Source organism: Podarcis muralis, chromosome 13 (assembly GCF_964188315.1).
Source record: "Podarcis muralis chromosome 13, rPodMur119.hap1.1, whole genome shotgun sequence".
NCBI lineage: Eukaryota > Metazoa > Chordata > Lepidosauria > Squamata > Lacertidae > Podarcis > Podarcis muralis.
The window spans coordinates 44,792,628-44,805,717 of NC_135667.1; the positions used below are offsets into that span (position 1 = coordinate 44,792,628).

The 13,090-nt window shown below is 49.6% G+C and overlaps 1 protein-coding gene across 6 annotated transcripts in view; it reads right to left on the minus strand.

Annotated features, from left to right (window-relative positions):
- Window positions 1–1,288: 1,288 nt before the first annotated feature.
- LOC114581559 (transcription initiation factor TFIID subunit 1) overlaps window positions 1,289–13,090 on the minus strand; it is a 49,019-nt gene continuing 37,217 nt past the window's right edge. For 4 of the 6 annotated variants that reach the window (XM_077917492.1, XM_028701809.2, XM_077917491.1 and 1 more), the window contains exons 33-40: window positions 12,133–12,217; window positions 10,487–10,554; window positions 10,277–10,393; window positions 6,842–6,967; window positions 5,566–5,664; window positions 5,153–5,300; window positions 2,945–3,122; window positions 1,289–1,693 (exon numbers count right to left, since the gene is read on the minus strand). In XM_077917492.1, coding sequence (XP_077773618.1) covers window positions 1,474–1,693; window positions 2,945–3,122; window positions 5,153–5,300; window positions 5,566–5,664; window positions 6,842–6,967; window positions 10,277–10,393; window positions 10,487–10,554; window positions 12,133–12,217 — 1,041 coding nt within the window. In that variant the 3' untranslated portion in view covers window positions 1,289–1,473. The remainder of the gene's footprint in view (window positions 1,694–2,944; window positions 3,123–5,152; window positions 5,301–5,565; window positions 5,665–6,841; window positions 6,968–10,276; window positions 10,394–10,486; window positions 10,555–12,132; window positions 12,218–13,090) is intronic. The other 2 variants (XM_077917494.1, XM_077917493.1) reach the window with 1 other exon arrangement.

Consider the following 13,090-nt stretch of genomic DNA (forward strand, 5'->3'; position numbering starts at 1 on the left):
TGCTCCCATGAATGTTAGGTCCCTGTTCCCACAATTCCACCTGATGTTTCACCTGCTCTGCAGGTCAGGCCGAGCACTGACCCTGGGGTCACTGCAATAGAAATGTTTAATATTCAGCTACGAGTTGAAATTAATGATGTTGGATTTCTGCTGAATGGAGAAGAAAACTTCCAAACTGCACATCTCTAGTATTCTCCAAAGCAACATGGATGGATATTTTCGTTCCATCTTTTAAAATCCCGTCATCTTAGAGGAGACCTATTCCTCATTAATTAGTCCTGTGTCAAATCAAGAGGGCAGAAGCAGTGGCTGGAACTCTTATGAACGCTCAACCTTCGTTTGTGCAGATATGTCCCAGCCACATAATGTATATGCACAGCCCCTTTCTCCTCATCGTCCAAGCAGGCACCGTTTTAACATTTCATGGGCACATTCCAACCAGATGAGCATTTGGAAAGTTGAAGCAGGGGAAGAGGAGGGGTGACCCGCCCCCGAACACCCTTTCCAGAAATGAGGTTATTCAGCTATATATGCTAAGGTATCAACAAAGCCTGTGCGCAATAACATCCTTGCTTGGAAGCAAAAAGGTATTTTGGAGTAAAGCATGTGTGACAAATGTGGGACGCGGGTGGCGCTGTGGGTTAAACCACAGAGCCTAGGGCTTGCCGATCAGAAGGTCGGCGGTTCGAATCCCCGCGACGGGGTGAGCTCCCGTTGCTCGGTCCCTGCTCCTGCCAACCTAGCAGTTCAAAAGCACGTCAAAGTGCAAGTAGATAAATAGGTACCGCTCCGGCGGGAAGGTAAACGGCGTTTCCGTGCGCTGCTCTGGTTCGCCAGAAGCGGCTTAGTCATGCTAGCCACATGACCTGGAAGCTGTACGCCGGCTCCCTCGGCCAATAAAGCAAGATGAGCGCCGCAACCCCAGAGTCGGTCACGACTGGACCTAATGGTCAGGGGTCCCTTTACCTTTACCTTTTTATGCGTGACAAAAGGGTTGTGCAAGTCAGCCATTTTAAACTCCAAAGCTTACAACATTTTTCTTCAAAAATGCCAGGAATGGACAAATTAATACAAACTCTCTCCAGTGCTATTTTTCTAGGGGGGAAAGGGTGTCTGAAGTGAACATGAACTCTTCCCCTTGTTCTCTTAGAATGGCAATGGCACCCACCTGAGAGGTGTCAGAACTGAGTTCTGGCTGGGGAAAAACCACTATCGGCAGACATACAGCATTTGCTGGGAAAATGAGACTTTTGTCATGAGTGCTTGTGTGAACAAAGAACAGCCCTCATTCAGTTGCTAGTAATTTTTTTATTATATATGTACACACACCCCTTTATACACAATAACAAATTATATAAAAAAAGGACCAAAACAGGTGTCTCCAGTTTAGTAGGAGACACATCTGGATGCAAACAAAAAAATCTTTACATTTGAGTCCGGGGTGCAAATTTATCAATCCCTCAGGAAAGGGGCTCATTCATCTGAATCCAGGTCACTGTCTCCTGCGATGGAATGGAAGTCTTCACTATCTTCCTCATCCTCCGACAGATGAACCTGACTTAACACACTAGGGCCACGCCTCTGGTCCTCCTCTTCTTCCTCTTCCTCTTCCGAGACCTCATAACCCCCAATGCTGCTGAAGCTAGTATCTCGGGTGTTGGATTTGGGGTCTGGTTCCTCGTAGCTACCGTAACTGGAGAAAGATAGAAATTAGATGGTGATGCTTTTGTTATTGATTGTGCATGCTGAGCGCTTTACAGAAGAGAAACTATGCGGTGAAGGGAAACACGAAAGTGTGGCAGATTAGCGTTTACTTGGTGCTTTTCTGCAGGTTTTTAGCGTCAGGAGTGCCGCAGGATCAGGCCAAGGGTCTGTCTAGTGCAGCATCCCGTTTTCAGTGACCTATCAGATGCCCATGAGAAGCCCGCAAGTGGGGCTTGAGGACAATAGCATCCTCCCCACCTGTAATTCTGAACAGGTATTCAGAAACAGACTGCCTCTGGCAGGAGAACATAGACTTTTCCTGGTTTTTTTTTGTAAAGCATCTAAGCTGGTGGCCATCTCCTCTGGTGCGGGGTTTCCCAAACTTTGGTCTCCAGCTGCTGTTGGACTACAACTCCCATCGTCCCTAGCTAGCAGGGATGATGGGAACTGTAGTCCAAAAACAGCTGGAGACCTGAGTTTGGGAAACACTGCTCTGGTGCAAGCAATACCGCCATAACTCTAGCACTCGAGACAGCAACATTTGGGTTGCTGTGCTAGATGTGGTTATGTATGTGTTCCAGGCAGAAGCCCAGAGACTCTGCTCAGCTTTTTAAAAAGCCTTTTAGAGACAGAACAAACTTTTCAAAGGCAGCTGAAACAGCGATGCATAGGTTTAATGCTCCACGCTTCATAATTTCATGTACATTTAATAACTATTCCAAATACACTTTAAAAGGAAAGGCAAGGCTGCGATCCTGCCCATAACTACGCCTATGAATCACATGTACAAAAGAAGCCATGGAACGGCACCCCAGAGTTACTACTAAAGGATTGTTCCGATAGCATTTGGTGATGTTACTTATCTGCTTCCGGCATCACAGCAATTGAAAAAAAGGAATTGTTCTCATTGCTTTAGCTGCTGTGCTTTCTGATGGTTTTGGTTGGGGGTTTTGCTGGGCTTTCTCCCGCTATGTGATTTCCCTCCCCAACCCCTGCCTGGATTTTAGAGTTTTAAATGCAGTCAGCATTTTCTTGTTTGAGCAGCCGGCCCAGAGAACTTGGTTGGATGGAGGGCACGGAAGTGCAATGAGTTAGCCAACAGAGGAGCAGTAAAGAGCAGAGAGACCCAGGCTTCGTAAGCATTTGCACGAGAATCGTTTGAACTGGGCACTGCCACCCTGCATCCGTGAGAGCCAAGCACTTGCTCACTGCCTCCAACAGCACGCTTGTCTATGGTTACCTGGCATTGCTGTCTTCCAGGGCATGCGATGTCTCTCCTCCAGTTCCCTCGTAGGACATCATGCTCTCTTCGTTATCCATGCCCATTCGCGTGTTCTCCTGAAGAACGTGAGGCTGCTTGGGTCTCACGGCACTGGACTCCACGTCGGAATCACTCCCGCTTTCACTGAGCTGAATAGCTGGGCAGAGAAAGGGTAGCCACATTGCAGTTAACCGAGCCTGATTTTCTCAGTAGTTTAGCATTCTGGCTAAGCTGCAGTTCCAAAACACTCTGCAGCTCAACAAGTCAACTAGGGCTGGGCGATGAGGCATCAATATATCACCCCAAACTGGTTCAAAGTCCACATCATGGTACTGGTTTCCTAAGATTTGACATGGCAACGTATCGCAAATCTCAATGTGTGTTCACGCTATGTAAAAGAATGACACGGGGGGGGGGGGGAGCGTGAAGCTTCCTTCCTCCCGTCTCCCCTTCTGTGTGTGTGCATGCGAGTGTCTATGTCTTCTTCCTTTTTCTGCCCTGCCACCCAGCTCACAGGCAGAAGAAAATACAGTGGTGCCTTGGTTTAAGGACAGCTTAGTGTATGAACAACTTGGATTAAGAACGCTACAAGTAGGTGTTTTGGTTTGTGAACTTTGCCTTGGAAGCAAAACGTGTTCCGCTTCCTGTTGAGTGTGTTCCATTTGTAAATTGAGTCCCTCGCTGCTATGGGAAAGCACGCCTTGGTTTAAGAACGCTTTGGTTTAAGAACGGACTTCCGGAACGGATTAAGTTTGTAAACCAAGGTACCACTGTCAGTGTTTCCATTTTTACTTTCCGGTGTTTACATTGTTCTCTTCCCCAAAATAGCTTCCCTCCATATTTTAGGGGAAATGTGCAAATTAAAAAAATATCTGTACTATAAAGTAACAGTTGTAACAATACATTAAGTAGAAGCAATAGCAGGGACAGGACCTCATCCGCCTCTACATAGTTCCATCCTTATTTCAGATATCATGATATATTGCAATGTTTAGCTGGTGATATATCCCAAGGCTTTCCCAAAATTCAGGCTCCTCGGCAGGGGAAGGAAACGGCTTTATTATACACCTTTAGCTGCCTGGCAAAAACGTTCCTCTTTAGCCAGGCCTTTGGCAGATTGAAATCCAAAGCCCTTTTAAAATGTGTCAGGGAGGGGAGGGTTATTGGGGTGGGTTTTGTTTTTATTGTGTAAGACATGTGGGTATAGGGTGGTATACAAATTTAATAAGAAGAAGACGACAAAGGCTATATTCCCATGAACGAAAGTGGTGGGGAAGCAGATACAGTGGTACCTCGGCTTAAGAACAGCCCTGTTTGCGAACTATTCGGTTTACAAACTCCGCAAAACCGGAAGCAGTGTCCGGGTTTGCAAACTTTACCTCGGTTTAGGAACGGAAGCCAAATGGTGGAAGGGCACTGGCGGCGGGAGGCCTCATTAGGGAAAGCGAGCCTCGGTTTAAGAACAGTTTCAGTTTAAGAACAGACTTCCAGAACAGATCAAGTTTGTAAACCGAGATACCACTGTATTGGCAACTGGCAGAGCCAAAGCTGAAAGGTTTTTTTATGGGGGGAGGGGGGCGTTTCCATCCCTCCACAAGTCATTTCAGTCACCTTTTCTCTGAGCTCTTCCCCAGCCCCCACTGCATAACTGTTGGCCCCCTTTTCTACTTCCCCCCTAAACCTAGTTGTCATATAGCGAGGACAATTTTCAGGGAGCATTATCGCTCCCCTCCTTTCTGCTCCCCCCCAAAAAGAAGCCCCCCACCAGCACAGCAAGGGATGTAGGGGGCACTGTGGGTTAAACCGCAGAGCCTCTTGGGCTTGCCAATCAGAAGGTCAGCGGTTCGAATCCCCGCAATGGGGTGAGCTCCCGTCGCTCGGTCCCTGCCCCTGCCAACCTAGCAGTTCAAAAGCACACCAGTGCAAGTAGATAAATAGGTACCGCTCTGGCGGGAAGGTAAATGGCGTTTCCGTGCGCTGCTCTGGTTCGCCAGAAGCGGCTTAGTCATGCTGGCCACATGACCCGGAAGCTGTACGCCGGCTCCCTCGGCCAGTAAAGCGAGATGAGCGCCGCAACCCCAGAGTCGGCCACGACTGGGTCTAATGGTCAGGGGTCCCTTTACCTTTATAGAGAGAGATGGGCCCATCACCTGACTTGGCCCTGCTGTGTAAAGAGGGACAACTTACACATGAAAGGGTTGTCGCCTTCCTCGTCGCTGCCGTCATCGTCCTCTCCATCTGACATGAGCAAGTCTTCGTAAAGAACGCTGGCCTGAGGCTGCTGCGCCGAGCCTTCTTCCTCGTCGGCCAGGTCTCCATCGCCATCTTCCACTTCCTGTCAGGGCAGAACAGCCGGTGGTTAAAGAGAGAGAGAGAGACGGGAGGGCAGCTGCCGGCGCCTGCCGAGTGTGGCATCTCTCTACCCGCGGACGTCCCTCACCGGCAAGGCCGTCTCGTTCTAAAGAACAACAATGGGCCCTGGCTTGCGTCTCCAGCCACTGCTACCAACGTCCCTCAGAAGGGGCCCTGAGCTGCCGCAGCTTCTGCCGCGAGGGCAGAAGTTCAACCCACAAACTAGGGATGGGATCAGAGATACTCACTGGGGCTGGAGTCTTAGGTTTCCCATCCTCATCCTCATCAAACCCTTCAATATCTACGTCAGAGTCTTCCTCGCCCAGCCTACCTCGGCCCTGCCGCATCTGAGTGGGGAACAGAGACAACACGGTTGAGGAAGGGAACAGGCACTCGGAAGCGGGCCGCAGCCGAGGGGAAAGACCCGCCCGGGACTTGCGGCACTTTCCTAAGCTCTTGCCTGAAATGAAATGCCTTCCTACGCCTCCCCCACGGCTTCGCACCTCCAGGACTTGCTCAGGGTATCAAGCCACGTCACAAAAGCCTACAAGCGCAAAGGGCCTCTTAAGATGCTGGCAGACAGGATTTCCTTTCCTCCACTGCCCTCTCTCTCCCCAAGAGCAGAGAGCCACCTTCCTGCAATGGCAGAAACCCATTTCGCAGGGCAACCTGGGTTCAAAACCCACAGCTGCAAACTTGATACCCCGCTTCTGCCATGCCGGCGCATCCTCTGGTAAACGGGTGAAGATGGTTCTGTCACAGCCCTGTACTCTTCTGCAACGTACGCTTTGTGTTTACACAGCCCCTTGCCCTTTCCTTTCCCCTCCTGCTACAAACCACGCCACATTTAGGCCCATCACATAAAGAACCTGCACAAAATGTATTTATCCCCAGTTAAATGGCCCAGAGCATACGTCCCATCCATTATCTCCAATAAATGCCTCTTCCCCTATTTGCCTACAATACAGGCATCGTGGGATCGGAACCTCCACAATATAAATCCTCCTCCAGATTTGTGGCACGCCGAGTTCTCATGCTCCACTAAAACCAGAGGAGGACTGGCTACCTGGTATTGCTGTCGCATATTAGTGCTCAGCCCAGAAGGACGTTTGGCTTTATGAACTGCTTTGACACAGTTTCCGCTTGAAAGGGATAAGGGCTAAACCGTGGCCCTTCTACACCATGTGAACTATTGGCTTTTATTATATCCACTCTCTGTGTCTATTCATAAAAGAAAGAATGCCAAGCCCTTGCCCAAGGCATCTTGGAGCTAATGGTCTTCCTCCTCCACAAGTCCCAGCTATTCTGGTTTTATTGAAAATCTTTACAAGCCTCCTCCCACATCTCTGTCCCCATTTCTTTGACCAGCAATTAACGATGATGCCAAATTATATCCATCTTGATACCGCATGCCCTGTTACATACTTCCCGTGCAGCTTCTGCCACAGGGAAAGCTATAACCCCTCTCTCCCCTGCCTTTCCCAATAGATATTTTTGCCCTCTTTGCTTCCAGACTTTTCTGACCTGTATTCCCTGCTTCTCAGGGGTGGTTGTGGGAATATCCAAAGCAGACAGAATGCTCTCATCTTGGTAGACCGAGGCATCATGGGACATGCTGAGAGAAGTGTTGGTGTCATACAGATCTGGAGGCTGGAGTACGTTTAAAAAGAAGAAATCAGAATTTCTTAGCAGTTTGGTAATGGCTCCTGCCCTCCTTTCCTGACTGTGGTTCTCTCTATAGTAAATGACTGGAGATTTCATCCCCTTTCTCACGGGGAAAAAACCCAGAAGCAATAGGGAAACGGGTAACAGATTCCAATATGCAACACGCACAGGGGAAGTGTCCAAAGGTCAGGCAGAGGATGAAATAGGAGCCTACTGCTATGGAAGCAGCTATTGTGAGATGGTGTGCTATCTGGTTTCAGATACAAAAAGCTTATATGGAGTTCAGTAGAAGGAAGCAGACAGCAGCAACCCTTGTCAGGAGGAAAAGAGGGCAGAATAGAGAGGACAAAAGGTGGATGGGGAAATCGACTCAACCTGCAATGCACTGTCTGTTGGTCAACCCAACACCCAATTTGGCCATGCTGCAAGGAAGCAGGAGGATTGCTAGGCCATTGCAAATTATAATATTATTATTATTATTATTATTATTATTATTATTATTATTATTATTATTATTATATAATAATAATTTATTATTTATACCCCGCCCATCTGGCTGGGTTTCCCCAGCCACTCTGGGCGGCTTCCACAAAGACCAAAAATACACTAAGATGTCACACATTAAAAACTTCCCTGAACAGGGCTGCCTTAAGACGTCTTCTGAATGTCAGGTGGTAGTTTATCTCTGACATCTGATGGAAGGGCGTTCCACAGGGTGAGCGCCACTACCGAGAGCTGCTTGGTTCCCTGTAGCTTTGCTTCTCGCAATGAGGGAACCGCCAGAAGGCCCTCGGCGCTGGACCTCAGCATCCGGGCAGAACGATGCGGGTGGAGACGCTCCATCAGGTATACTGGGCTGAGGCCGTTTAGGGCTTTAAAGGTCAGCACCAACACTTTGAATTGTGCTCGGAAACGTACTGGGAGCCAATGTAGGTCTTTCAAGACCGGTGTTATGTGGTCTCGGCGGCCGCCCGCAGTCTAGCTGCCGCATTCTGGATTAGTTGTAGTTTCCGGGTCACCTTCAAAGGTAGCCCCACGTAGAGCTCATTGCAGTAGTCCAAGCAAATTAGAGCAGGTGCTTCTATTGCGCTTGGCCAAGATACAAAAATGGATCTTGTACAAGGGTGCTTGGGAGTACTGTGCCAGCTCCTGCAAGCACAACGTTTAGTTGAATCCAGCCCATGAAATCCAGCCAGCTTCAAAGTCCCATCAGGATAACACCAGATGTTGACTTACAATAATAGGTCAGAATACTTGTCCATCTACACAAGTGTTTCCCAACCGTGGGTGTCCAGCTGTTTTCGGACTACAATTCCCATCATCCCTGACTACTGGTTTTGATAGCAAGGGATGGAGGGAACTGTAGTCCAAAAACAACTGGAGACCTCTTTGGGAAACACTGTACAAGACCACTGCGTCCAGCTGGTCTTAGTTGCAGAGTAGGGCGGGGCGATATTAGGCCTTCAACTTCGTGGTGTATCACCAGCCAAACAGTGGTGTTGAGAAAAGCTGTGTTGGCCCCAGTTCCTTCAGGCGCCGAGTGAAACTGTTGCAGCTCTCACTGCAGGAGCTGAGGCTCTTTTACCTCAGCGCCTTGCAGGTTGGGGCCAACGCAGCAGGCCCAAGCCTGCTGCTCAGCTGTGAGGGGAGATTCCTGCCCAAGAGCTGAGCAAGCCAGACCACTCCCCAAGACGGAGGAAGCCATGACAGGCTCAGTCGGCAGAGCTCTTTCACTGGCAAGAGGAAGGGGGTGGGCAAGCAACCTCTTTCTTCTTGAAGCCGCTTGCTTGCCCCCCCCCCCCCCCCAAGCTGAGGGAGCCCAAATTCTTCTCCTGCTTGCACAGCTGAGGGAGCAGAAACAGTTTAATGGTGCCCGTCCCCCCAGCCGATGGCTCGTGCGAACTGGTGGCGGCTCCGTAAAACTGCTTGGCTGAGGCGAGGGCAGCTGCGCTCTCCTCAGCCAAACAGTTTAAAGACGCAGAGGGAGAAACAAGCTGTATTGACACCTTGTTTCTCCCTCTCCGCTGGCATGAGGGACCGACAGTGGCGGTTTCACTCAGTGGCATATCGCTGGTGAAACCGCCGTGGGTCCCGAGTCCTTCTGCCTCCAGCACCCGCCTGCAGTTTGTTTCTCCCTCGGCACGCTGAACGCTGGAGGGACTCAGGAATGGCGGCGGTTTCACTAGCGATATACCGCTGAGTGAAACCACCATCGCAGTTAGGCCCTCATACCGGTCCTGGGCAATACAGTGGTACCTCAGTTTAAGAACAGTCCTGTTTAAGAACGATTCAGTTTACGAACTCCGCAAAACTAGAAATAGTGTCCCGGTTTGAGAACGTTACCTCGGTCTAAGAACGGAATCTGAACGGTGGAAGGGCACTGGCGGCGGGAGGCCTCATTAGGGAAAGCACACCTCGGTTTAAGAAAGGTTTTGGTTTAAGAATGGACTTCAGGAACGGATTAAGTTCGTAAACCGAGGTACCACTGTATATGTGATATATCAATATATCGCCCAGGCCTACTGCCAAGATATTTCCCATCAGCTGCTATCTGAGCCCCACCCCCCACTTTTTCTTAAACTGGGGGTGCCAGGGATTGAACAATATGAAAGGGATTGAGCAATGTGAAAGGGATAGCGCTGTGGGTTAAACCACAGAGCCTAGGACTTGCCGATCAGAAGGTCCACAGTTCGAATCCCCGCAACGGGGTGAGCTCCTGTTGCTCGGTCCCTGCCAACCTAGCAGTTCAAAAGTACGTCAAAGTGCAAGTAGATAAATAGGTACCGCTCTGGCGGGAAAGTAAACAGCATTTCCGTGTGCTGCTCTGGTTCGCCAGAAGCGGCTTAGTCATGGTGGCCACATGACCCGGAAGCTGTATGCCGGCTCCCTTGGCCAATAAAGTGAGATGAGCGCCACAACCCCAAAGTCGTCTACGACTGGACCTAATAATGGTCAGGGGTCCCTTTACCTTTAGCATGCTCTGCATGCCACCAGTTCCAGATTCAATCTCTGGCATCTCCAGTTTAAAAAAGGAGCTGGTGATAGGAGAATCTCCTCCCTGCCTAAGCTGTTGGAGAGAACTGGTCTAGCTGAACAACAGTCTCTCCCAAAGGCTCCTTCCCAACCAGACGCCTCCCGGTGCTACTAGGACAAGCCTGTGGCTCAGAAATCTAATACAACAAACCCTTTCCACAAGCGTGCATGATCTTCTGCTGTAGCCTCACCCCATGCTAGGGCCACAGCATTTGAGAGCAGAAGGGGGTCCTGGGAAAAAGCTTTGGTGGGCTGCCTCACCTGGGGAGTGTAAGGCCCAGGGGTCATTGGGTCAAGGCTTTCCAGATCTGCCTCCTCCAAGGCCGCTTCTTTGGCAGTGCAGATATCCCTCTCCAGCTGGGTCAGGTGCTCGTCATACTGAAGGAGCGAACAGAGAGAGAGAGAAGCGTTTGCGGAGGCTGTTGAGAATTCAAAACGGTCCTTGGCAGCTCAGCTTGCTGGGCCACTTACCTCTGCCAGCGTCTGGTAGCAGATGTTCACAATCTCCTGAGCTGTTTTTGTGTATTGGCTGTCAGGCCCTGAAATGGGGGAAAACAAAGGAACAAACCACATCTCCTTAGTGCTGGCCCACTGATACCTGAGCCCAGGAGAAAGCCACTAGTTCCACGTGGCCCTCTTCATTTCAAGGAAGCAGAGATCCAGGTAAGTACTGCTTTTGCGATACAGTCATAGGTAAAGGTACAGAGGCCACTGACCATTAGGTCCAGTCGTGACAGACTCGGGGCTTGCGGCGCTCATCTTGTTTTATTGGCCAAGGGAGCCAGCGTACAGCTTCCGGGTCATGTGGCCAGCATGACTAAGCCGCTTCTGGTGAACCAGAGCAGCGCACAGAAACGCCGTTTACCTTCCCGCCGGAGCGGTACCTATTTATCTACTTGCACTTTGACATGCTTTCGAACTGCTAGGTTGGCAGGAGCAGGGACCGAGCAACGGGAGCTCACCCCATCACGGGGATTTGAACCGCTGACCTTCTGATCAGCAAGTCCTAGGCTCTGTGGTTTAACCCACAGCGCCACCCGCGTCCCGCAATACAGTCATACCTCGGGTTAAAGTAGCTTCAGGTTGAGAGTTTTTGGGTTGTGCTCTGCAGCAACCGGAAGTAACAGAAAATGTTGCTTCCGGGTTTCGCTGATCACGCATGCGCAGGCGCTCAAAATGACATCACGCGCATGCGCAGACACGGCAAATCGCGACCCGTGCAGGTGCGGGTTGCGTTCACTTCAGGATGTGAACGGGGCTCCGGAATGGATCCCGTTCGCATCCAGAGGTACCACTGTACACACCCAGATCTTTCCAAAGCTTTGCCAGTGTGCAACTGTGGCAACTGAGAGTGATATGTTTCAAGGACTCTTTTCCTGGAAAGCTGCTTGTCTCAGCCAGCCACCAGCCAGCCAGAATTTACAAGATCGCCTTGAGCTCTGGGCCCTGTAGGACTTCTGAATCTGCCCTGCCCCACAGCACGCTTAAATAGCCCTTGGGATTTAAGTAAAACCAGTCGCCTCTTCCAGGGGCAGCTAAGGTTTCTTGGTTTTCTTGCTAATCCTCCAGGGATGGTTTGCCTGTAGTGGATGTGGTCTTTTGCACACTCTTGCACACACCCCAGGCATGCAGCTCTTCCCAACAGCTGGCTGGAAGGGGTTACCCACCCACCCCTTCCCATGCATCAAATTATCAATCTGAAGATGAAAATTAACATCCCCACCAGGGCACTGGGCTGAGTGGAGGGAGTTAAAGCTTTCCACCTCCCCAGCTTTTGCTACTGTCACCAAAATTGATCTCGGAGGACCGATAAATACATTGCTTTGGGGGAAGACAGATTAGAGCCCCGAGGCTTTGGAATAAGTTATCCCTCCTCTGTTCTGTTTGTGCCTACTCACGGAGTAGGATTGGGCCCCAGGAGCTAAAGAAGCGTAACAGGAAAGCGCCTAGAAGGAAGAAGCAATTTTCATCAAGTGACCCAGCCACGTTTTAGGACAAGGGACTTATTGATATCTTCATGAGCAGTTGTGAAGTCAGGCTCAGCTCTCGCCCTGAAAACTCCAGAAACATGCGTCAATGGGCTACAGATGCGGCACAGAGTTAAAGGGGTCGCTCACCGTTGTATCGGATGCTGTTGGCAAGGATCAGGTTCACGTCATCCAGAAAGACTTCTCGGTTCTGGTATTTGTGTTTGGAAATATTCTAGAATGAACAGAGAGGAGGCAAGGCAGGAGTGTAGAACTTTAAGGAGTCCATGTAAAGTCTTTTGATTCTGGCCTGCAAAATGTCCTTTACCCCTCCGGGCCAACTAGGGGCCACTTCTTTCCTCACGCCCCATTGTAGGATCTCAGCATTCTGGGGGTCCTTTCAAATGTGAAGCTGCTGCTCTCCATCACACCCCCACCCCCACTCAACAGGACCCAAGCCAGAGTTATCCAAAGGCAGCACATGTCTCTGGGTTATTTATTTCTCCTCATGACTTTTTGGCCCCCAAATCAGCAGCTAGTGGCTGAGGCTAAGGAAACAGAATTACAGTGGTGCCTTGGTTCTCAAACACCTTGGTACTCAAACAACCTGGAACCCAAACACTGCAAACCCAGAAGTAAGTGTTCCGGTTTGCGAAATTTTTTGGAAGCAGGAATGTGCTCCGTTTTGAGTGTTACGCTTCCAATTTGAGTGCCACACTTCCGTTTTGAGTGTTACACTGGGGTCTGTCTGTTTTTGCTATTCATTTTGCGTTTTTGTGACTCTTTGTTTTTTGTTTTTGTGGCTGTGTGGAACCCAGTTCAGCTACTGATTGATTATGTGACTGCAGTACATTGTTCATTGCTTTCATTTTATGGATCAATGCTCTCATTAGATAGTAAAATTCATGTTAAATTGCTGTTTTAGGGGTTGTTTTTAAAAGTCTGGAACGGATTAATTCATTTTGCATTACTTTCTATGAGAAAGTGTGCCTTGGTTTTGGAACACTTTGGTTTTGGAACGGACTTCCGGAATGGATTAAGTTTGAGAACCAAGGTACCACTGTATTTCACCCTCAGGCCATATATTTCCATACCTAGTTTCTATTTT